Source organism: Coturnix japonica, chromosome 17 (genome assembly GCF_054131305.1).
Source record: "Coturnix japonica strain WE chromosome 17, WE-NBRP24, whole genome shotgun sequence".
Classification (NCBI taxonomy): domain Eukaryota; kingdom Metazoa; phylum Chordata; class Aves; order Galliformes; family Phasianidae; genus Coturnix; species Coturnix japonica.
Window position 1 is genome coordinate 12,259,790 of NC_140679.1, and position 24,416 is coordinate 12,284,205.

Below are 24,416 nucleotides of genomic sequence, written 5' to 3' on the forward strand. Positions count from 1 at the left end.
ACTGTAAACATAACCCAATCTGCAGGGCTCAAAACCGTATTTCTTGAGCTGTTGTCCTGTCACGAGCAGCCTGTGCGGTGGGCTGGTGTTTCAACCTGCAGTGTTTGGTCTGTGGAGTCTGTAGAGTGATGTTGTATGTAATCAATGATTGTTTTGCTCTTTTGGGGAGATAGGTTCATTTGCCTTCGCTCCTTTCTAATGAAGGTCGAAAAGAAATAACTAGAGCTGAGAAGGAAGAGGATAAAAGAGGAAAACCAGAAGAAGAGGCTGTTGTAACCAAAAGAGGGGAGCCAGTCAGGATCAAGATCTTTGAAGGAGGGTAAGTGTCAGTTTTATTTCTCCTTTTGTACCACAGCCAATTGTATAGGAGTTGGTTACAGTGATGGCAAGTCAGTGTGGAGGCCAGGTATAGCTGGATTCCAGATTTCTTTCTGCAGCCTCCTTACAAACCCACGTCTCGAGATCAGCAGATACTTCAGATTGCATTCATGTTCTTTTCTGAGTTGTCTTCAATTGAGAGCCCCCTTGATCTCATCTGGGAGCAGGTGGTTGAGTGAAGACAGCTGAAGAGCACATATGCATCCTGCAGCTGTCTCTGATGTGGCAGGGATGCTCGCCATGTCTTCTGCATCCTTCCATAGCCTTCTCCTGAAAATGAAGGTCCTGATGATTGTTGCCATTATGATGAGAAACTGGGGAGCGCTTTCCTTGGGTTTTAGATGGGGGAGCAAAGAACCATTGTGTTTATGCGATTTTAAACCCACCCAACTAATGTAGGTGAAACCAGAATGGATGCAAGGCCTTACATTTGATGTATATCTTTATTCTTAGGTCCAGGTAATTCAGAGTGCTCTTCAGTAATTCAGCACTGGTCTAATATTATTGTTTATCTTTTCAAAAATGAAGAATCAGTTAATGAGTAGCATGTCTGTAGGATGCAATTAGTTTCATACTTCAAGATCATCCTTCCTGTGTATTGCAGAATCCTGAGCAGGATTCATCAGTTCTTCTCTTGCCATTGGGTGGTCTTGGTTTTTGTGTGCTAGAAAAAGGCTTTAATTAGTCGGTGGTTGTGGTTTTCTCTTTGCTGTTACCTGTTGAAGTTTGCCTTTATTTTAAAAGATTTCATTAACGGATGATCAAACCATCTAACCAGTAGAGTAAAGTGGTGCTTTATGAGAGGAGAGCTGCTTGTTGGCTCAGGACTGCTCACCTCTCACCCAGACTGTGTGCTCAGCTCGGGTTTAGGTGCGCGTTGGCAATGAGTGGTGAGCACCAAGGGCCAACCCTTAAAGGAAGAGTCCTTCCCTGTCACCTGCCCTCAGCCTGTAGTGGTTATGGCAAAGTGATTTAGGGATGGAGCCAGGGAATGGCAAGAAGGCAGCAGATTGGGATGTGCAATGAGTGTGCCGCTGTCATCCTTCTGTTGCATGCAGGGCAAAATGAGCGTTGGGTTTTATTGCCTCAAATCCCCATAAGAAGCCTCCATTTCCCTCAGCTGGGTTATCCAGGACTCCTTCCTAGGTGTGATTAAGGAGGTTCATCATTAACATGGATGAAAATCACTGTGCCCCTCACAGAGCTGCTCCATGGAGGCTTTTGGGGGACAGTACCACATCTCTGTGTCCTTGTGTCCCAAGCAGAATGGGTGGGCATTCACATTTTCTAAATGACAGATACAAAATAAAGCAACTTTTCCAATATGTTCTGTATAAGCCAGGATCAGGGAATGTATTAGTCATCCTCAGCGTATGCTATGTTTTATTTTAAAGTTCCTGTAGCATCAGCTTAAGGCAGCCGTCCTTCTGGATACGAGACAGAATATAGTAGCTGCTTAATGCCAAGCACAGGCACAAATGTATGGTACCAGATCAGAGAAATGCATTTAATATCTCAATAAGATGGTGTGTGCGCTGCTGAGAGGTAGGACAGGACATGCTGTTCTCCCAAGGTGCTGCTATAGGGCTGGTGCTTTGTGTCTTAGCCCCAAAAGCTTTCTGACACTGAATCCTTTGGTCTCAGCAGCTCAGATCTGCATGGATGTTTTCTTACAGATGAATCTGTGGGTTGCTTAGTGCTTTGCACAAGATGCTAAATGGATCAGACCTATTCCTTGCCATCTCCTGCAAATGTTTCAACCAAAAGTGCATCCATCCTCAAGATGTCAATTCACCTTCTTTATTTTCCCTCCGTAAATATTTCCCCTTTGTTTTATTCTTCCCTTATTTATCAGTTTCTCATGATCTGTTCCAGGCTTGACCCATCCTTCCATTGCAAAGCAATTGGTTTCAAATCTCTTGGAGCCAACCTGTGGTTTTTTTTTGCCTCTACCAAGTAGGGTGATTGTAAAGAAGTTCAAGTACTCCTACACAATCTGAACTTGCTGTATCTCTTTTAGCTCCATCTTCCTCTCACTTTGTTTTTTTTTTTCTTTGAGCTCTTCCCTTTCTCAATGCTATTTTCAGCACTTGCTTATTTTTCCCACTGCACATCCTTCTTCCAGCCCTATTTCTGCCTTTCCCCTATTACTGCCTTGCTCATGGCACCCACGACCAGCTCTGCTTCTTCCCCTGCTGCTGGCCAGAACCTTATTCCCTGGCTTTCAGAGAACAGGAAAGCCACATTTCATGGTTCCATCACACCTGCTGCCCATCTTTAAGGAACGAAGTGATGAACCTGCTGGGGGCTGTAGGAGCTGGGGTGCAGGGAGAACGCGTGTGGCTCTGCCTTGGCTCTTCCATAGTTAAACACAGATGGAATGTGCAGTTTTGGGTGGGCTCCTGTTTGTAGAATGAATTCTCTTTGCAAACAAGTCTTAAGATCGTTCTATATGTAATTTCAGCAGTGAATTTATATGGAAAATCTTGGAATTTCATAGGACTGGGTGCACCTTGGCTGCAGCCAGCGTTTGCTCCCATCATGAGCACCCATGTACTCAACAAACAGCAAAGAGGTAGGAGCTCAGCACCCCACTCACAGACAGGGCAAAGCACTGCCTTGTTGGGGTGTGTATGGGGGAGCCATGCTGTCAGGCAGCTTGTACTCCTCTAGGAGCAAATAAAAGCACCCACTGGCCTTGTCCTTAGGGTTGCCATGGTGGTTGTGGGCAGTGAAAATGAGCTCTGAAGGTCATGCTGGCCAGCACAGCTTTAAAGTGCCGTGATTCCTCTCTGGGTCTGTGTCACATTCATCAATCCACTCTGGGGTTTTGGGGGCACCGGGACCATTTTGAAATCTTACGTCATGAAACTGTAGATTGGTATCGACCTGATTTGAAAGCAAGGTTCTTGATGGTATCATGGGCTTGTAGGGAAATGTTGCCTGTTTACTGTGCATTAGCATCTTCATGATGAAATCTGATAGTGGTAGGGGTCAATATGTGTCCTTCTGCTTCACAGCCACGTCGCCGTGCTCTGATGGAGTCCACTGCTTGTCTCACTGGGGTCACTGACTGCAGCTAGTAGGGAAAGCAGTACCAAGATATAAGGGTTAAGAACAACTAAGGCTGACTGGTATCCCCAAAGCAGCGTCATGTAAAATGAGTACTCCAAAGGGAAGGGAGAGTTGCTCTCTGTGGGGAACTGCTTCGTTCTTTTTTTCTCTGTAATAGGAAATAAAAACACATGCAGTTATAATGTAATGGTCACAGCCTCGAAGCTTCCTTCCATTTCTACTGCCCCATGTGTGCAAATCTGCATATAAGCAAGAACCCATAGTGTTGTGGTGTAGGATATCTTAACAATGAAGAAGATGCTCTTGGTGCTGTTGTTACCCAGGCTGCTCTGGACTTTGGTCTGGTTTGATTCAGACATGAATCCGGGTCCTCCACTCCTTTTTCTCACCAATAAGTAACAGTGTTGTGGCTTTGCCAGCCATGAGTTCTTCTGAAGCATTGTGGTGGATCTCCTCCACCTTAAATCACTGCTCTGTGTGTTGGAGTGAATTCCTGTCTCACAGACCCTTCTGCCTAATACAGTGCATAGAACTGGGAGGACTGCATGAGGACCAACCACTGAGCTCCTGGGTTTGGGAAGGGAGAAACTGTTGTCTCCACGCTGTGGGGCTGCTTATGGGATTTTAGGCAGGCAGGAGGGAGGTGGAGACCTCATCCTGATTGGTGAGAGGTTTTTTTCCCAGTGCTGAAGGAAAACAGAAAATCCTTGGGTCTGTTTTATCAAGAATTGAACATGATTACTAACTGGGGGGGGAATAATACAACCTTTTGCAACCCATTAGCTGTGTGCATTCCTCACTCCCTGCTCTCTTCCCGCTGCCGCTGGGATCTGCGGTCTGTTCCTCTGGGTGATCTCACTCCATTTCTATGACCGGCCACAGAAACTGCAGCTCCCACCCCCAGCTGACACACACCTCCCGGAAAATCCCTGGCACAACAATGCAGGAGTTTTATTACCCTGGAGAAAGCCTGCTCTGTTCGACAAGCAGAGTTTCTCAGCGTGTAACCCCAAACCCCTGCTCTGAACCTGGTTCGTTCAGGGGATTTCCTCTGCTGCTTAGATGAGTTCTAAGAATTCATTGTGTTTATTTTGCGAGAGTAATTTATCCCAAAGACATTAATTTGAGCACACACATTAGCAGCAGTGGAGGAGTCTGTCCATATCTCATCCGGCTGCGCTGTGCATCAGCAATGCACAGTGCTCCTTTGCTTACCTGCTCCAGTCCTATGGGGGAATGCACTTCATGGCCCCAGGGTGGTGCCCCACATACGACATGAAAAAGACATATTTCACTACATAATCATTTCTTGGGTGAAAGTAAATAATTCCTGCATTTTTCATTGTAAATAGAAAGTGAAAGGGGTTTTCCTGCTGCTCTTCAGGAGAGGCTGGGGTTGATACGAATGCCTTTCCATTGGGGTCAGAGGTGCCATACTGACCTCTTGCTGTTAATCTGAGCATCTTGTGGTCGGTTACTGGATTTTCCCTGCTCCCAGGAGTGCTGAGCAGACATTGCTTAGCCCTGTGGCCGCACAACCCCATGGAAAATGTGGTACTACCTGTATCAAGCTGCACTCCTTAAAGCTCTTAAAGCCCAGTCATCAGCTTGTGCACAGGTATTTATCCTGTTTTTGTAAAGAACCTTAAAGCAGATGTGTGAATTTTCAACACATGAGGCTTGATGACAAATGGAGAGCTTTTATGCCATGAGGTTTAAGGCCTACAGCCCTATTGCTCAGACAGCTCTGAGAGTGCTCAGCCACCATGGGTTGGGCATGAAGGGAGAAGGGAAGGGGAGAGCATTCCCTGATTTTGCCATATGAAAATGAGACATCACATACAGTCATGGCAGCTCTCCAAGAAGCCTCTCCAAAGGAACCTCCAGATGGGACATCCACGCTCATAGGGTTTGGGTTCTCCACGTGACAGGAGCTGGGCTCATGGTACTACTGGGTAGGGACAAGCCTTGTCCCAGTAAAAGAATGTAAGATCTCATTGAGCACCATATGTTTACACTCTGTTTTTATCTTTTCATAGCACAAGGAAAGCACATTTTCTGCTTAAAAAGCTAACAATCCCAAGAAGACAAGACACAGGGTGGCAATTTAAGGCTGGATTTATGAATGTTACCACTGCTGACAAGATGAAAGGAGGGATGGTTTGAAGAGCCAGGTTGCAGGCAGTGTGGAATGCTGCTTGAAGGCTGCATGCAGGAATAGCAGCAATGAAAAATGGCAACTAGAGAAAAAATACTTTCAAAAAGAAAGGGATATGTTCTTTTCGCTTTGAAAGTCATTGCATTCTTACTTTAGAGGCTGTATGGAGAGAAGGTTCCACTCAACCTGAAGCAAATGATTTCCCCACCCCATAATATATCTTTAAGACAATTTGGATTTGAACAGCTTTTTAATTCTGGTCTTACTTAAGCAACATTTCTGCCCAATAACTCAGGTTGTTGCCAAGAAACTGAAAAATCAGTTGTTTTTGGAGGTCTGATCAGGAAATCCTTTCTTGGAACGGGAGCTGCGAGGTACATGGCAGGAAACAGAGCGTGGAAGAGGAGGAAGCACAAAGCTGGGCAGAGCAAAGCAAAGGTGCCACTCACTTGGCTTCAACCCCAAGGACCTTACTCTGTTGATGTGTGGGATGGGGCTGGCAGAGCTGACATGGTTCCTTTTGGAAGGAAGGTGTGGGGCAGCTCTGAAATGGCTCCAGCTCTCAAACCCACTGCTCATAGATGGTGCTGCCTGCTGGGTGCTCTTGTATTAGTAACCTGGCATGACAGAGCAGTAACTTTGGGTTGTTAACCTGAAAACAGGTTATTAATGTCTGTTGGGAGCAGCTTCTGGTTGTGTAAGCAATGCTGAAGCATCATGCATGATCCCAAATGGCCCTTTGGGACAGAGCCCAGAGTTTGAAGCACTTTGTATTTCCTCACTTTTATGACAGTGTTTACACCCTGTGAGTTGATAGCCACCATAAATGCTCCTCAAAGGCTCTGTGCAACGTGAATCAGCATCGTTCACATCCAGTCTGTTCTTTACTACCTCGTTATGGATGTGGGTGCAAAAAAGCATTACATCCTCTACATTTTGGCCAATTGAGCACAGACCCACTCTTAGTTCCCATCCCAGCCCTGGATGTAGGAATACTCACACGCACATAGAGCACTCACACCAGGCACAACGCTGCCCATCCCTTCCCTTGGCTCCTGGTGGCAGGACATCCCTGCAAACCGCCAGCTCTCCTTCAGCACCAGCTGTGTTTGCACTGAGCAGTTCCTGAACACACTGTTCCCTGAGTATATCCTGCAGACAGCATGGTGGTTGGAGCAGATACATGTGGCTTCGGGATGTGGGCTGTGCACCCCTCCTATGCCTGTGACTCACTGTGGCCCTTGGAGAAGTCCTTCTGCTCCCTGTGCTCCCATTCCCTTCCTTGGGAGAGAGGACACCAATTCACCTGGTGCTAAGCTTGCTTATCTGCTGCCTTTAAAGTATCTTAATATTCCTCAATGGGAATTGTTAATGTTTTATCCCATTTCCTGTTCTGAATATCTTGTTGCTTTGCTTGACAATTGGGTTCATTCTGCAGCTTATGCCTGTTTTCCCAGGAAATTAGACAAACACAGAAGGATTCAGTCTGGGTTGTTGTCTGGCTTTCTTCGTTATTTTTCCTAAATTATTTTCTGTACAGCCAGCCCACTTTCTTAACACATCTTTCTGGCAGACACTCATAATGCTGCTTGATGCTAATTTCCCACAGACGGTTTATTAAGAAATATTATCTCAGCTTCCCGTGTGACTATGTGTGGGATGCACACCTTTCTGTACTGGGTATTGTCCTGAATAAAGATGCCTGTGAACGTCCATCCAACCTGCTTGTTGGCTTCCCCAGTGTAGAGCACTTGAAGTGGAGCAGAGACCTTGGATGCACAGCATTCCCCATGGTGTTTTCTCAGCCCCTAATTCTGTTCACTGTGACGTTTAACCTCCTTTGTGTTACACAAGGACAAGACTTCCCATTTACTGTCATTTCAAATGAGGAAAAATATAAATGATATTAAACAAGAAAATGTCTTTGATGCCATGCAGAAGTGCATGGTGATGGCTATCCTGCCTTGCTGGCATCACATTGCACCTTTATTTGGGGAGCGGAGTGCTCCAGCTGCCAGGCTTGTCAGTCTCCCGCTGTAGCACTGAATTAAAAGTTGACTATTGATTGCATATGTTCTAGCAGTTGCTTGACTTACGACACTTGGTAGATTCCAGGTTAGGTCCAGCAAGATAACCAGGAGCAGAGACTAACAAGTGAGTGGGTTACTGGGGTGGGAAACAGCACCACTTTCTTTCCTTCATCAATGGAAAGATGAGTTCAGGTCACTGCAAGCAAAAAGACAGGATGGGGGCACTGCATTGCTTGGGGCCTCTCTTCTCTGCCCTGCCAAAGGCTTGTGAACTTGGAGATCTATCATTCGCTAAAATCACCACTTCCAACCCCAAGCCACTGACCATGCCCACTGACCACATCCCTCAGTGCCACATCTCCATGGTTCTGGAGCACCTCCAAGGATGGAGATCCCACCTCTGCCTGGCCAGCACATGCCAATGCATCACTGCTCTTTCTGAGAAGAAATTGTTCCTAATATCCAACCTGACCATCCATTGGTGTTGATCTCTCATCCCATCACTGTTATCTAGGAGAAGAGACCTACCTCCACCTTGCTACAACTTCTTTTCAGAGCTTTCTTCCCACCTAGGGTAAAAAGGGCCACCAGGGGCTGCAGGACCAAGATTGCTGGCGGAGCAATGTGAGAGGTCAGGGAAATTGTGATATCCAAGAGCAGAGGGATGGACACAAGCATTTCACAGTACCTTGGTCAGATGGGTGAGGGAAAGCCAGTGGAAAGGAAGGGTGTGATTTGATCAGGCAGTTTTGGCAGATGAGTTGGAACAGAGAAAGTAGAAATAGGTTAAAAGGAAAGAGACTGTGATTATCCAAGCAGGAGTGGGTCTGCAGCTTATGTATATGGGCTTGTGGCAAACGTCAAGATTGTGGGCTTTGCAGTTTATTGATTCAGTGACACAATCTCTCCAGTTAATTCAATGGAGAATTTGAGAAGGCAAACGTTTTTACCAGCTTTGCTTAGGATTATCCAGTTCTTAGCATCTGCACATCTAGGCAGCCTGTCCTATACAGCACTGTAGATAGACACCCTTTAATAGATTCCAAGTACTGTGCAATCAATTAGAAACCCATTGTTCAAATAGACAGACCCAGACCTGACTGACTATTGCTCAATCCATATCCCACTAGGTGAATGGCAGGAAGATGACTCTGAGAATATAATTCTGGCTATTTGGGACTTCACTGGCCCTTCCTAATGATGAAAACATTACTTTTGAGCAGATAGATCTCTTCTCGGGGCAGATGTTAATCTGATTCCTGCTCATCTGTTTCTTTTCTTGTTTTTGTTTTGTTTTTAAATACATCCCAAATGTTGTAGTTGATTTTCAACTGTCTCTAATGTCAATCAGAGGATTCCAGTGATGATAGATGGACGTGAAATTCTTGGGACTGTTCTGCATGATGGAGGAGGAATGGTAGAGGCCTGACAGTAAAATGTGCCTAAATGATATTGCATCTTCTCAGCCTGTTTCCTGCTATTTAAAAGTTATGCTTGGTTTTCAGTTTTAGCTTGTTTTTGAGGAGGGGCTCACTGTGGACATAGGCACATGCATCTGAAACCTGGAGCTTGTCTAAGCCCAATGATCTCTGGGTCATAAAGTGCTGTAAGGCAGCTGTCAGCTTAGCTCAAGTTGTCCAGGATGGAGGAGAAGAAAAAAGCTGTGATTGCAAACTGCAAGTGCTTAAAGTCATTTCCCTGACCTGAAGGACCTGCTTCTGCTCAGGCATTTATGCAAAATAAATGAATGAGAAAGGATGGGCTGTCACCCTTTAAAAACATGTGAGAAATCCTAGCATATGTATAGAAAAATGTGAATCCAGACTGACTGTAACTGTGCTTCTTTGTGAGTAGACTCGTGTGACCTAAGGAGATTTTTCCTGCTCTGTTTTGCTGTTTATTCTAGTCTAGAAATAAGACTGAAGGATAGTAAGCTTTAGTTAGATTGGAAACTGGAGATGGGTGGGGTAACAAGCAAGATCTTGCTTAGTTCTTCTGATGATGTTCACCTGAGAGTTCTGCATGGTGGTTGGGCTTCCTAGAGGTTCAAGTGTTTTTGATTGCTTGGGCCCTTGTGTACATTCTGTACGTGGTATGTCACAAATGAGGGGGGTCATAAGGTGTGAGAAACTAATTTCATAGAATCATGAAGGTTGGAAAAGACCTTTAAGGTCATCAAGACCAACTGTCAATCCATCACCATCAAGTTGTTATAGACCTTCCTATTTGTTGGGTGCTGTGGTTTCTTGGAGAGCCTGGGCACAACTGAGCTGGTTTGGGTATCACTTGGTAGGCCTATGCATAGTAGTGGTGTTTTCAAATAGCAAGTGTTTCTCACAGATGTTTCAGACCAACCCTTATACCAGTGGTTTTTCATGTTTATATCTTGCTATTCTTATTCAAACAAACCATTTACTTGCAGAACTGAGATTCAGCTCTCTGCATTTCAGTCCCCTTTCAAGACCAAAGAGTGCTGTCAAACATCAGGTTCTCTGCAAAGCATTTGGCTAAGTGTGCCAGAGCAGCCTGATTTTTGATCAGATGGGAACCTATCCCAAATATGAATGGAGCAAAACCCTTTGATACAGAAAATAAACCCCTCTTGATGGCAGGAGGGCTGTGGTGGGACCAGGGACCTGCAGGCTGCAGGTGTTTGGGTGGGTAGTGGGGGGAGACATTGTATGGCACAAAGTCCTTGTGTTGCAGCTATGTTAAAATGGGACATCAGGAGTTTAGGGTAAGGATTGATCAACTTTTCACAGCTCAAAAAGATGAAGGATGTTTGGCGTGGTGGTGTAGAATGGGAGAGGTGATTTCTTTTTCACTTGGCTTTGGTTTGCCCTTGGTTTGTGGATATTTTCCCTTTTTTGCCCCTCAAAAGGCTCTATGTGGTTAGAACCATAGTGACATCTGTGTATTTGGGAATATAGGACATCAGTACAAAAAAAGGCTAATTAGTTTATTTACCCAGACTACCAAGCTGAAGTTTTAGAGTGGAAGTGTGCTGGTTTTACCACAGAGTATTATTTATAACAGTAATTTATTAGGAATTCAGCTCTTCATATGTTGCATCTAGAGCTCAATTTATTGAGCTGAAAGCTGAGCACACTGCTTAATCTTCAGAGGTGCTGAGCAATTGGCAGGGCTGATCACAGTTGCCCTAACTGTGGTTATTTGTGCCATTGCAAATTGGATCGTCACGTAGATGTCACCAAATGGGCTTAATAAACTCACAGCAACCAAGAGTGAAAACTGTGGCCCTGCTGCCCCTTCCCACTTGTTGAAGCTGATGGTAAATTAAGAAAGTGCTAATACGTGGTGAAGGGTACTTGCAGGAGGCAGCAGCCTGCGGAAATAGAGGAGCCCTGGGAGCCGCCAGTCCTGCCCTGTGCTTGAGCAGTAGGTCTGTGAACATTTAGTTTTGCAGCTTGACTTCTTTAGCAGAGAAAGCCGCAGCGATTTCTGATACCGCACCGCCGGTCCCTGGTGCATCTCTGCTTTGCAGTGTGTAAATCTCTGAGGCACCTCGGCATAAAACACACACGAACCTCTCTGCTAAAGCTGACGGAGGTTTTATGTCTTGCAGTGAAGAGCAGTGATTTAAAATAGCTCCTAGCTCTGCCCCCGCTTCGGAAGGGGCCTTTGCTGTCCTCCTCTGGAGAGCAGAGGCCGTGTCAGCAGTAACAGCAGCCGGTTATTTTTGCACAGTCCCCACAGCCTTCCTGCCATCCCTTCCAAAGTGTCACCAGCATCACCGAGGTCACATCTGGAGCAGCGGGTTCGCGAACCCTGCCTGGAATGGGACGGCTCTACACTCCTCCGCAGCTGGCCCTGTGCAGGGAAGTCCCGGCTGGATGGCGATCCCACGGGGGCTGGTGGCTGCAGGCAGCTTCCTGCCACGCCGTGTTTATCCATGAAAGGGGAAGGCAAGTGGTTTCGTAGAGGAGTCGCCTCGGATTCTTGCGGGCTTTGGTGTCGCCTTAGATTCAGACAGCAGCACGTCTTCCTATAGTCCCAGCTGGAAGCAATCCCACCCGCCCCATGTGAAGACGTGGGGGTGAGAGACCCCCGGGGAGCCTCTGTGTGTCCTTGGGAAAAGTGCCACAGCTGCAGAAGGAAAAACACAAACGGTTGTTGCTGTGACTTCCTGGAGAGAAACAGGAATGCATTTTGGTCTCAGCAGAAGTGAGCGTGATATACTGGCACTTTTGACACGCAGACATGCAAAACAGAGAGAGAAGAAGTTCTAGGCAATAATTTATGTGTTGTTTTTTTTTTTTACTTTTTTTTTTTTTTTTTGAAAGGAAAATATCCTGAAATGGTGGTGCTGAGAGGGATTTCCTGAGGTATGTGAAGAATGGTCTTAGCTCTCTGGATATAGCACTTTATGAGCAGACTGGATCTTATCTGCCATTCGCCCTCACTGCTGATCGTGTCCAGATCCCTTCCAGGTGGGAACTCCTCTTAAAGGAGATAATGGAGGTCTCTTCCCATTCCCTGAGTTCTCATACTGTTGGAAGAAACCACACTGTGCTGCAAGTCGTCCATCCTGAGTGCCATTCCATGATTGCAGTCAACACCATTCCTGCTATTTTCTGGGGGAGCTCAGTCTGTGTAGGGCTTTTCCTTACTCTTTGCATTTTGTCAGCTCTTCTCGCAGAATGGCTCTGAAGTGCAACCTTTCTTGCCCATATACAGAAGTAAAATTCAACAGCTGCTCATCCAGCTCCTCTGCACTCCTGATCTGCGTGCTTGCAGTATTGGTCTGGGTCTGTCTCTGTTTTGGAAAATTGGAAAGAAAAAGTAATTTCCTTGTGCTGTGTCTACATAGAGCTCTCTTTGCATCCATTTCTTTTATGACAAAATATCCCTTCCTGCTCTGAGCAGTGATAACACTCTCCACTCCCCATGTATTATTACTACAACCTTTCTTCCCAGCTGGAAAGAGCTCTATGAAAACATCTGCTGATCTTCCTCCTCCTTCAACTCACCTCTGCTCTGAGATGTCTGTCTGTAGAAATGATGGCAACATTATAAGGCTGTGTGTTCCAGCACATCACACTGACCTACATCCTCCTGTTGTTTTCCCATGATATCCACCACTGTCCATCTGCTATCTCTTTGTATGTCCTTGGGGCACGATCTTGGTAAATTAGCTTTTCACTCTGTTCACTGTCTGCACGGTAGACCTGTAGGCACTATGTTAAGATAAATAATAAGGATCTGTCTTTGAAAAATATTACTCCTTCATGTGTGCAAGGTGCTGTGCAGAAGGGGTCTGGCTTGGCTGCAGGAAGCTCGTTAGGAGACCTAATGAGAGCAGCCAGCCCGTGGTGCAGAAATACAAGCAAGAGCTCAGCTCCTTTTTTGAGCTGCTTTCAGTTGCTCCTGCTTCAGCCTGGATATGCTCCAAGTGAAAGTCCCCGAAGGTCATCAGCAGGCAACGGTGCTCTCAGGCTCTTTTAAAAGTTTTTTAATCCTGGTTAAACATGCTCCTCCTTCCCCAAATCTTACGATCTTCCACCATTAGCACACACGACCATTGGCACGTTCTCCTTCTGCGAGACTTCCATGGGAACCTTTCCAAGAAGAACTCATTTCACAGCCCCTCTCAACCCACAGGGGAGGTGACCGGACCCGTCACGTTTTCCATCAGTGACCTGGGAACTTCTCTCCTCCTTCCTCCCACCCCACCTCCTCTATGCTACCGATGGCGTCTCTGTGCTGCGGATGGAGGGACCGCATCCCTGCCTTCCTTCTTTCCCAGCTGCATTGCTGTTGAGTCTCTGATCTCACCCACGAGCGTGGCAGGACGGCTGGGAACAGCTGGAGCTTCGTGGTCCCGCGGTCCTCGCAGGAATTTCTGCATCCTGGAGGAGCAGGAGCTTCCCAAGGGAGAACCGTTTGCACTGAGCGCTGTCCCGTGAGAACAGCACTGTTATCTACAGCTATAGAGCTGCATCTGTAGAAGTGGTTCCTAAGAAAGGAGGCTGCTTTGGGACTGTGAGGCTGACGAATGTTTAGGGACTTGTAGAAGAAATCACCTAGGGTGCGCCCGCATTAAGCTACAGAAGAGTGTCCTCTTGGCACAATCATGTTTTTTCTTCTGATTATTATAATCATTATACACCAAAACGTTCTGTACAGCAGTCATAAAACACGCTGGCTAACAGCAGATGCCTGAGAGAGAAGGATTTTTATTTCTTGTTTTAAGTTCAGTTGCTGAAAAATGACTGGAGGAGAAAAAAAAAAGAAAAAAAAAGCATTATGGGTTTTCCAGATTTTTTCCTCAGTAATTGTGGTATCTAATGTGTTTTTTGATTCCAGGCTAAAAGATGAGGGTTTTGAGCTGTAGGTCCTGCAAGCACAACTTTGGCTCTGCTCACCTCCTCACACATCATCATGGGTAACGCAGGCTCTGCCCCTGGTTACCCCTGCACTGCCCTGTTTCCTTCAATTGCTTTGCAAAGGCGAGTGGAGCTGCCTAAATTGTTGTGCTGATTATGTGCAAGAGAGAACAGGATCCAGCTCCTTCTCTCTGGGCTGCATTGGGTTTGTTGGTTTTTTTGCAGGGATAGTGAGAGAAGGAGAAAATCACAACGTTGTGAAACTGCTGAGCTCAGTTTCTGACTCAGAATGTGCCCTGGGGAGGAGCAGTGGGATGGGAGGGGGAACTTTCAGAACTCCCCAGCTGTGGTGAGAGCTCCTGGAGAGCTGCAGGCCACTGCAGATCACATAGAGGATGGTCCTCAGGGATTTCCAGCGATGTGCAGATGTGAGAATAGCAATCACTGCCCAGCTGGTAGGAATTCAACTGCTTGGTGAATGATTTGCGCTGCTCTGGACCCAGCTTCTGCCCTCCAAACAAAACCTCCACCTGACCCAGCTGCCAGCATTGAGGACAGGTTGGGTTGGGCCCAAATTTTGGCTGCAGAAACACTAAAAAAGCATTTTCCGCCAGTGTGTACCTGGATTTTCATGGATTCAATGGAATGATGACTCACTGCCCCTTGCCAGGTGTTTCTCAGCACAGGTCCTCCCTCCTCATTATCATCAGAATCAAGAAGGGCTTAAACTCTGCTCCTGCTAATGTAGATGAGTGCCCAAGAGCCAAGATGCTTTGCTCCAACTCATCTGGAACCTCTTACAGCTCTAGAATTGGACTGAACAGTCATCGGATAAAACTTTCTAATGCAGTTCCTGGAGTTTCTGCTGTCCAGTTGGACTGATGGTATCTCAGGTCTCTTTGGGACTAGTCCTCATTTCCTTGCTTGGCCTTGACAGGAGACAGGAAGCAAAGGAAATGAGGAATAATTAAATCATTTCTTTCAAATTGTTTTGTCTTGGATCTAACTTGAAGGATGGGTAAAGGCTTGGGACGAGTCTGAGGCTCATGTTTCCTCAAAGAGTTTCTCTATCTCCTATAGAATTTCATTAATAATTACAACTCCTAGGTGTTGCGGAGCGGAACGAGGGCCGACACAATGATCTGCTTGTAGGTGATAACCTAAGCCCAATCCATTCAATCCTACATGATGTTGAGATATCATAATAACCCAAGTGGCTTTGGGTATTTTGTTAGTTGTAGTTGTATTGGGAGGAGAGCGGAAATTCATCAACCATCAATACCCAGAGGTGATGAGGGCAAGAACTGACCGGAACGTGATACTGACTGAGTGCTTTTGTTATGGGGTTACTGTGGCTCTCAGATTGTCTTTACTACGTGTTTGTGTTCTGTTTTGTTGCCTTTGGGAAAGAAGGGACCAGGCAGCTGGACTTGCTTTTATTTACTATGCTTCATTATAACCAGAGGCTCTTTGGCTTCTATGCTATAGAAATAAATCTAGCCTATTGTTATTATTTATTTTTACTACTTATTAAGAACTTTCACTGGGGAGTTGGACCTCGCTCCAGGAAATGCCAGGCTTGGTGGAACAGGTATGTTCCACCACTCCCATGGTTCCAGTCCTATCCATTGCCCTGTCTCCATCAGTCTCATCCATCGCTCTTTGACATGAGAGGACCATTTCTCCTGGAAAAACACCCTGCTGTTTCCATCCTGTTCCCTGGCTCCTGCTGGAGCTTCACATGGGGTTGGCAGAGGGGTTGTCTGGGCTTTCTTGTGAAGACATTTGGAAACCAAACATTTGTCCTGAAGAAGTTATTCCATAATGTGCAGCATATCGGGTTCGCTTCCAAGATTCTTTGAAATCAAGGCACTTCCTGTTATTTCAAAGTATAACCAGGCCGACACTTGGATGAGGTTTGCATTATTGTTAATGGCAGCCAGTCTCAGACATTCAGATTTTATTGTGCCAACAGTTTATGGATGGGTATTCATGTCACTGGTGAAGAAGTGAATGAAACTCAATACTCCCCGCAGGGAGCTTGCCGGAGCTGCTGGAAGCCTTCTGCACTTGGAGGATCAGTGTTTGGGTTTCTATTGCTAAGTAACAAAAGGACGGGGATAAAAACAGCTCCTGCACAGCACCCTCCTCCTAGATCTCCCAGATCTCCATACACCTACGTGGGGAGCTGAGCTCTGAAGCCTCTTTATACAAAGTGGAGGAGACTGAGTTTCTCCGGGAGAATTTATCCCATGTGTCACACTCAGAGGGTGGAGGCAGAGGAAATTGAGGGGAAGTTTTGTTTTCCTTCACCATCCCTGTTGTTTGTAAGGACTTCTCCTGTTGATGCTCCCAAAATCTGTCACTGATTGAGCAATGGGAAAAAGATGTGGGAAGTCACTGTAATGGCATCCTTGCTTCAAAAGCTCTTCGGAAAATAAGCTTAGATGTAAGGAAGATGTACTGAAGTCCCCTGAGACAAGAAGAGGAAAACAACTATGATGAAGCAGATGTCCATCAGGGAATAGATTTCTTCTGAGCCATCTTTGTTGCTAGCTTGTATGGTGAGGTCAGCCCTCCTTTGTGGTTTTGTTTTTGGTCTCTGCATATTTTACCTATAACATGATGAACATTACCAAAGTTGGCTGATTGATACTAAAGGGAAAGTGGAAGTAAGCAATGATCCCTATATCACATTGCAGCCTTCCTGTGAGGAAAGGAGTAACTTCTGCTTGCAAGTGGCTTCTCAAATCTGCTTGAGTCAATCAGTTGTACCAGACCATACCCTCTTTTTTTTGTCTCATGAAACACCTTAGAAGTTTGATTGAAATAAGGATGACTGGAAGTTTCCTTTCTCTCATTTGGGATACTCGGGGAATTTTAGTAGGTGGCCTGGCCATACAATAAGTGAACATGAAGATTCTGTAGAGCAGGACATCTATTGCCATCAGCACCAAGGCAGTGAATAGGACTCGGCCAATGGAATTGTCTCCAAATTGCCAATACTATTAAAATAACCACATTCTGTAGCTCTGACTGCAGTTCATTTGTCACCTGCTCTAATTCAAAAGGCTCTTAATTATTTATCTTAGTGATTAGAAATGTTCATAATGAGATGCAGTTATTGCTATTAATAAATAATAATAATAATAATAATAATAAAGATTTTGAAATGTAATCAATTGCATCTCTTCCAAAGCTTGTCAACATAAAGAATGAGACCTAAAAGCTCATCGTCTGAATTGCAGTCAGATGCTTAAGACTTGTGGTTAATTAGGCAAACATGTAAGGAGTATGCACTAATTTCATAGACTTGTGGAATCATAGGAGGGTTTGTGTTGGAAGGGACCCTTGAAAGGCAACTGGTCCAAATCCCTGCCATGAATAGGGATAGACACCTACAGCTCCATCAGGAGCTCAGAGCCCCATCCAGCCTGACCTTGCATGAAGTATTTATGGCCAAGCATTTTTCACTTGCTGTATAAAGATGGATTGAAAATAGTGGCAGGTATTGATGGATAAGTTTGATCAGTTCTTAAAACTTCTGAGTATTTCTTGTTATTACTGCAATCTTTGCCATTTCTTCAGTCTGCTCATGTTGCAGTTTGCTGCTCTCCAGTGATGTTGCAAGCAGGTTATTTCTAGGATATAACATAAGCTGAATTAACCGTGGATGTTGATCTGGGTCTCAGCTTTCTCTTGTCCCACTTAGTGAAGCGTGGTTTTCTAATGCCCCATTGAGATCTTCAGCACTGCCCGCCCTGTCCTGCTCCCAATGCGGAGGAGCAAATAATCACCCAAGGAATGAGGCACAGGGGATCCCAGCTCACAGCGCCTTGCTCCACAGCCACAGCAGAACAATGCAGCTAAATTTCCCTTGTGTGGTGTTTGTCTTAATTACTGTTTTTCATAATGTGCAGAAATCTGGCTATTTTAACACAGTGGTGTTTTAGTCTACAAACATGCCATGTGGCTTTTATTTTTTTCTCTCTTTCTTTATTTTTTCCCCCTGTTTCTTTATTTCTTGATGGAGAAGGAACCAACCTTGTTAGGTATTATCTTTATACATCATACCACAAAAGCAATTAGCGTTCAGGCTGAGCATAAAATATATTCTCTATGTTACCGGTGGCTACTATGCTATAGATTCATTATAAAAGCAGTAGATGGCATTTTCTTTTCCTGCTTACCTACTCTTAATTCTGGTGACTGTAGATGGAACAGCTCTATTTGAGGTGCAATTACACCATCAAAATGCATTAATATTTGTTCACCTCAGAAGCCAAATTCTAACAAAGAATTCTTTGAGTGTTTGCAAATGTGTTGAGATAAGCTCTAGAGTTTGGTGGCAGCTTCAAAATAGACACCCTCTCTTAGGATCCAATGACTATTCAAGAAGAGTAGTGGGAGGAATGTGTTACTACATTATGCTTATGTTGGATGCATCCTTTCAACGTAGTCAGTACAGTTTTAAATAATCTGTGAGTTATAATTTACTCCAATAGAATTCTTCAAGGATTTAATGATCTGCTTAGGACTGTTAAGTGGTACAGAGCATCACAGGCTTAAAGAAAAATATGGGTACCGCAGGGACTGAATTGGTGCTGAGAAATGAATTCCTGGAGCAAGGCCATGAAACACAGTCCTTCCTCCTTGACATGGAAAGCGACAGAAGGACGAGGAGGCAGACTGTAATTAAAAGAGCCATGGCACTGAGAATCACTCATAGCTCTTAGGAAAATAGTGGCAGAAAGAGCTGCTTTGGGAACAAGGAGTATCTGTGTCAGTATTTAGAGTGGTTAATGTCAGATTAGCTGGACACTGTTTGATTGATTCTGATGGGGGTGAAGAAGGAAAAGATGGAAATGGGAGAGGTTATCTACGGGGACTTCCAGGCTGGATTTTCTCTATGAATACTTTATGAGTGGGCTGTATGAGTTGTTGGCATTTTTTTTATTGTTTTGATCCTGATGTTTTCTCTATTTGGATTCAATCTTCAGTAAGGAAAAGTGGTGCTGGAACACTGTGCGTGTACCTCACCCCAACCTGCCTGGCTGTGTTGAGACAACACTTCAGCATTGCCATCATGCAGCGTTATGTCTTAGAAGGATGTGTAGGGAAATATGTTAGAGATGGGCACATAGAAGCAGAAGGTGGATGTGTTGTTTTGTAATGCTGACGTCATATCCTTGTAGTCACAAAACTAATTGCTACTTTTTTTCTAGTCTCTTTCTTTCATGTTTCTCTATGGGTTGGGATGAGTTGCTCAGGTTCCATATGTAGGTGTCTGACTTCTGCATGGAGTGTTCTGAAGATGATCCACACATGACCCAATCACTAAATAAGAAGTGAGAAACTATGGAAGTTGTTTCACTACCTCTGCTCTTAATGGGTTTAATTGGACTTAATGGAAAGGATGCACAGAAGGAACAGATTATCCCATGCACACAATCAGTGCTATTCCATATTTCTCCATGCTGGGTGCCTAAAATGGCCACTTTGCATGGATGATGCACACGCCATGCAGTGAATACTTTCACCTTGCTGTAAGGGCACTTTCATTTTTCAGTCTGGTTTCGTTTCTAAATGCATTTCAGTAATGAAAGGCCAGGTTGTCAGCTTGTGTAAAGCAGTGCAGTATTATTTACATTGATTTTTTTCTTCCCCCTCCCCCTGAAATAGTTGGATTTTTAGAGCAGCTTGGAATGACAATTAAGTGATTAGAGTGTAGAGAGGATGAAGCTGTATAACAGCAGATAGAACCGTAATGAGTATAACTGTAATTTTACTTCTAATAGAGTAGAAAAGGTCTGATGCCAGAACCCAAAATTAAATCAAGCTTTCACTCAAGCATAACACTCAGAGGAGTAATAACACTCAGCAGTGTTTTTGCAGTTCTACATCCATGTACAACACTGGCTGGTGTTGGGCTCTCTCTGTGCTGAATGAATTGAACTGGAGGAGATCCCATGGTGTTAGGTGTACCCACACTTCCCAAAGAGCTGTTCCAGGTTGGGGTGGTGGAGCTGCCATCCTGGTACAAACCAGCTCACAAGAGCACGAATCCTCCTGTTCCTTCTCAGTCAAATTAGGCTCTGCTGGCTGAAGGATTTGCTTTTGCTGATGGAGAAATGCCTTTAAAAGGCATTCTGTGTTCAGTGTTTTTATGCTAGTAAAAGCTCCTTGTGTGGATTTGGGTTGTTCATGCATGTTTTCTGTGTTGCTTTCACTCTGGTTGATTGTCGGCCCTTGGAGACCACTGTGTGTGTTACAGAGGTGTCAAAATGTGTGTCAGCTCCTCCAGTGGATTTGCAGCAAGGAGCTGTACCCAGTGAGAGGTGCTGCAAAGCCTGAGCACACCGCTTAAATCTGTGCCATACTGCTGTGCAGAGTAAATGTACCTGAAAATGCTGCCCATCTTTTTTTCAGATTTAGCCTAAATTTTCTATTTTATGTTTTCACTCATGGATTCATGGGATTCTTTGGGACCTTGATGAACTGGAAAGATGGGCCCATGTGAACCTAATAAGGTTCAAGAAAGCAAAGGGCAATGTTTTGCACGTGGGTTGGGATAATCCCAGATATCTATACAGACTGGGAGAATTCCTTGAGAGCAGCCCTGTTGAGAATGACCTGGGGGTCCTGAAAGATGAGGATGCCCCATCCCTGGAGGTGCTCAAGGCCTGGTTGGTGGAACCCTGGGCAATTTGATCTAGTGCTTGACCAAGTGGTTGGCAGCTCTGCCTGCTGCAAGGGGGTTAGAGCATGGTGATCCTTGTGGTCCCTTCCCATCCCAGCCCTCCTGTGATTCTAGGATAACCATCCATAGTAAAGCAATTTTTCCCCATCCAGGCCATTGTACACATCTCTCCAGGTGATTAGCATGTCCCTACCCTTTTCATTTAGCTACAGTTTTATATGTTGTTTGAACCATTCACTTTTTGCATGTTTTCCTCCCAAATTCATCTTTACATCAGCAGGGAGGTTATTTCCCTCTCATCTTTCTTTTTCCTTCTGGTTTGCTTTTGTCATTCCAATTATGAAACACAAAAACCTGGACACAGAGTTCCAGATGTGGTCAGTTGTGGAGGGATTTCCTTTGACTCGATGTTCCTGCACTGACCTCCCCATGCCCTGGTGTTCTGGCTGCCATGTCACAGTGCAGAGCTATAGGAAGAGGCTCCTGTGGCTTCTTTTTTCCATGATATATGGGTTCTGCCTGTGTTCATTTTTGTAGGCAAGCTGGAGGATCATTGATCTGCCTTTGGACAGTGCCCACCCATGGTGCTTGCATTGCTTCTGAAGCAGCTGATGTGTCCCACACTGCCCTGCACCACCAAGGTCGTGCAGACAGAGCCGTGATCACAGGGAGCACAGTGTGGGCATACACCCACTTTATTGTTTCCCATTCAAAGAAATGTGGAAAATTGCCCTAGGTAAAATCCAAGCTGTGAGGACCCACCAGGGATGTTATAAAAAGCAGACAGGGTAACTTTAGCTGGAGCTGCCCTTTGTGATTTTTGCTTTATTTTCTTTTGCAATGCCATAGAATTCCTACTCCCGCTATCTACGCTTGGATTCCTGCAGAGAGGAAACGAGTAGTGTGCATCACTTTAGACATTATCTGTCTTTCTCCTTGGATCTGTTCATGTTTTGTGGTCTTGATGACCAGCATTGCTGAAGAGCTAATGGGCATTTTGCTTGGTAGCCCCACCAAGGAGCTTCCATCTGAGCAGCATGCTGTCCTGTGCTTGACATATGCTTGTATCCACATGAATTATGTGCTGGTCCTTCAGTCAATCATAGAATCATAGATAGAATCATTAAGGTTGGAAAAGATCTCTAAGATCATCAAGTCCAACCATCCACCTGATATATTGCCCACTACACCATGTCCCTAAGCACCACTGATAGCTAATCTTGGGGGTTTCCATGCAGGAAAGCTGGTGGTTCTTTGATCATTTATTTCCCATACAGATGGATGATCATAAGGAACACCTTCCCTTTTAGGGGCACTGCATATTGGTGGGACTGATGGTCTTACAATGCAAAATACTTTAAAATACTTTGGAAAAGTATGGTCTTGTTTTGATGTGACTTGACATTGAAATAGCAATATTTGGTGCTCATCTAACTTAACCTATTCTGTTCTCTAAGCAGGATTAGTCAGTGCTGGTAAATGTTAAATAACAGAAATCCACGGCAAGTAATGCCCTGGTGAAGGCAAATGGAGATCCAGACTGATAATAATGCATTCATCTTTGGTGCCTTTCAACTGTTTCATAAAGCTATTTACTGATAAATGACACACAGTTGTGCTCCTCCAGACCCTCATCATGGGTGAGACATGAATACAGCATTTCAGAAAGCCTAGTGCATAGAATGAGATCACAGTGGTTTCTATGAAGAAGTTCCCACTTTATGTACTGAAATTAAATCTACAAAGATGAGTTAATGTCCCCTGTGTTTGTATCAGCATTCATTGCTCGGTCATGAGATATATTACAGAGTCTGGGGATTGGCAAGGGCTGTTGCAAAAGATAATTACTAGGAGATTTCTGTGCCAGATGCTCCCATATCCATACCCTGTCTAGCTGCATTGCTCTTCAGAAATTCTTGTCTTGGTGTGATATTCCTGTCTGGTACATCAGGGTACTAAAAGGTTTCTATGATGCTTTTAGAAACCTGGAAATGACATTGTCTAGTCTGGATTTTGTAAAGAAATACTTCTGTTTGTTCTGCTGTCACTTGGCTTGAGTTAAGAGAGATTTCCTAGTAACTGTCTGGCCTTCAGGACACACCTGTGAAGGGTTCCCACCTCCCTCTATAGGGCATGCAGTGGGTAAGGATAAGTACTTGTGCTGCACGTGGAGATTTAGAGAGGGTATTGCTGGCATCACCATGGGAGAAATGGTCTGACTGTCCAGTGGGGAGTTGTGATAAAGGCAATAAATGTCCTGGTAATTAGTGACATTATAATAGCTGTGCATTTATCAGCAATCTGTCACATTTTGCAGGTGGCATAAGAAATAAATTAGATCAGCTAATATCAGGGCAGACAGTCAGGGACTTCCAAAGGATTTAGCTGAGCCAGATGAGTGGGCAGCCTGATGACAGATAAAATGGGCCATCAATAAAAGCAGAGGCCTAACACCAAAGGCAACAACTGGAGCTGCTCGGGTCACTTGACTGAGAACTAATTGCAGCAGCTCGGGAAAGGATCGGATATCTGATTCCTGTTACTGTGTACCAGAGATCTGAAAAGCAAACATGGGAGTTGAACAAACATCCAAACAGGCTGAGGAAATACTTGTTCGCTCACTGCAAAATCAGCTGCGGGTGTTCTGTACCACTGAGCTTAAAATGTTGGATATTGGCAAAGTCGGGTTGCTTAAGTCTGACTGGCCAATAACATCAGTTGCTTGCTTCACTGAGGCAAAATGACATTGACAAAGGCCTTCCAGGGCAAGGAGAGCTCCTGGTGGCTGCAGGAAGCAGGAATGATTCATCCCAGCTGTGTCTGGAGCAATGGGTCCCCCCAGAACCTGCCAACCACCAACACTTCCTTCCCCCTCTGCTCTCCAACCTTTGTCGTGTGGTTTTCAGCCACATGAAAACTTTTGGATGTTGCTCACAGCACTGAGAAAAAAAGAAGGGAAAACAAAATAAAAAAGGAAAAAGAAGTGTCTGTGGCTAAAAAAGGACAGCCAGATATTTGCAGCAGCAAATAGTAAAACCTAAACCTCCTAAAACTTGCAAAGGAATAAATGCTTGATGGTTTTAGGTTTCAGCTACGTTCAAGGGAATGAGTTGAGGCAAAATTTGATGTAGTTTGGTGTTATCCAAACTCCTGACAGTCGCTGGGGCCGCCTGGTCTCTGCTATGGGAGGCAGTGCCATGGCTGTGGCAGTCCCCTTTGCCCTGAGTAGTGTCGGTAGTGGTTGCAGGAAGCTCAACACATGTGCATTTGCTGGCAGAGCACAGCAAATAAGCTTTCAAAAGAATGCATGAAATAATGGAATTTTCATCCTTTCATGTGTCTGTTTCAAAGGGCTGTTTCCAAATTAGTCTCCGTGCTCGTAATGACCAGTTAGCCTCCTGGGTTTCAAATCATCTCAGCATTAGATTGGAGCCGTGGCACCATAGGAGGTTTAAGTTGCTAACTGCGGGATTATGAATTCCACAACACTCTAGAAGAGAAGCACAGATTTGCTGACACAAACTCCAACTGTGAATATCAGAGGAATCCGGTTACAGCACACGCAATGGAGCAGGAAGGTCCCTTGTCCAGGGTAAATCTTCACGTGAAACGAGCTGTCATTGATTTGTCGTTCTGATGCAAATCATATGAGTCTATGAGATCCGCAGAGAAACCAGCTTCATATTGAAGCAATTATCTCCATAAACATATTACAACCTCCAGTGCAG

General features: G+C 44.9%; 1 protein-coding gene across 10 annotated transcripts in view; it reads left to right on the top strand.

The window, feature by feature from the left end:
- The window catches only part of HIVEP3 (HIVEP zinc finger 3), a 201,018-nt gene that overhangs the window by 156,544 nt on the left and 20,058 nt on the right, over nt 1-24,416 (top strand). For 9 of the 10 annotated variants that reach the window (XR_014935135.1, XM_085518036.1, XM_085518038.1 and 6 more), the window contains one exon: nt 174-319. Coding sequence is in view for 8 of the 10 variants with exons in the window: in XM_085518036.1 (XP_085374162.1) it covers nt 174-319 (146 nt within the window). In the remaining 2 variants the exon portion in view is untranslated. The remainder of the gene's footprint in view (nt 1-173; nt 320-24,416) is intronic. The other variant, XR_014935136.1, reaches the window with a different exon arrangement.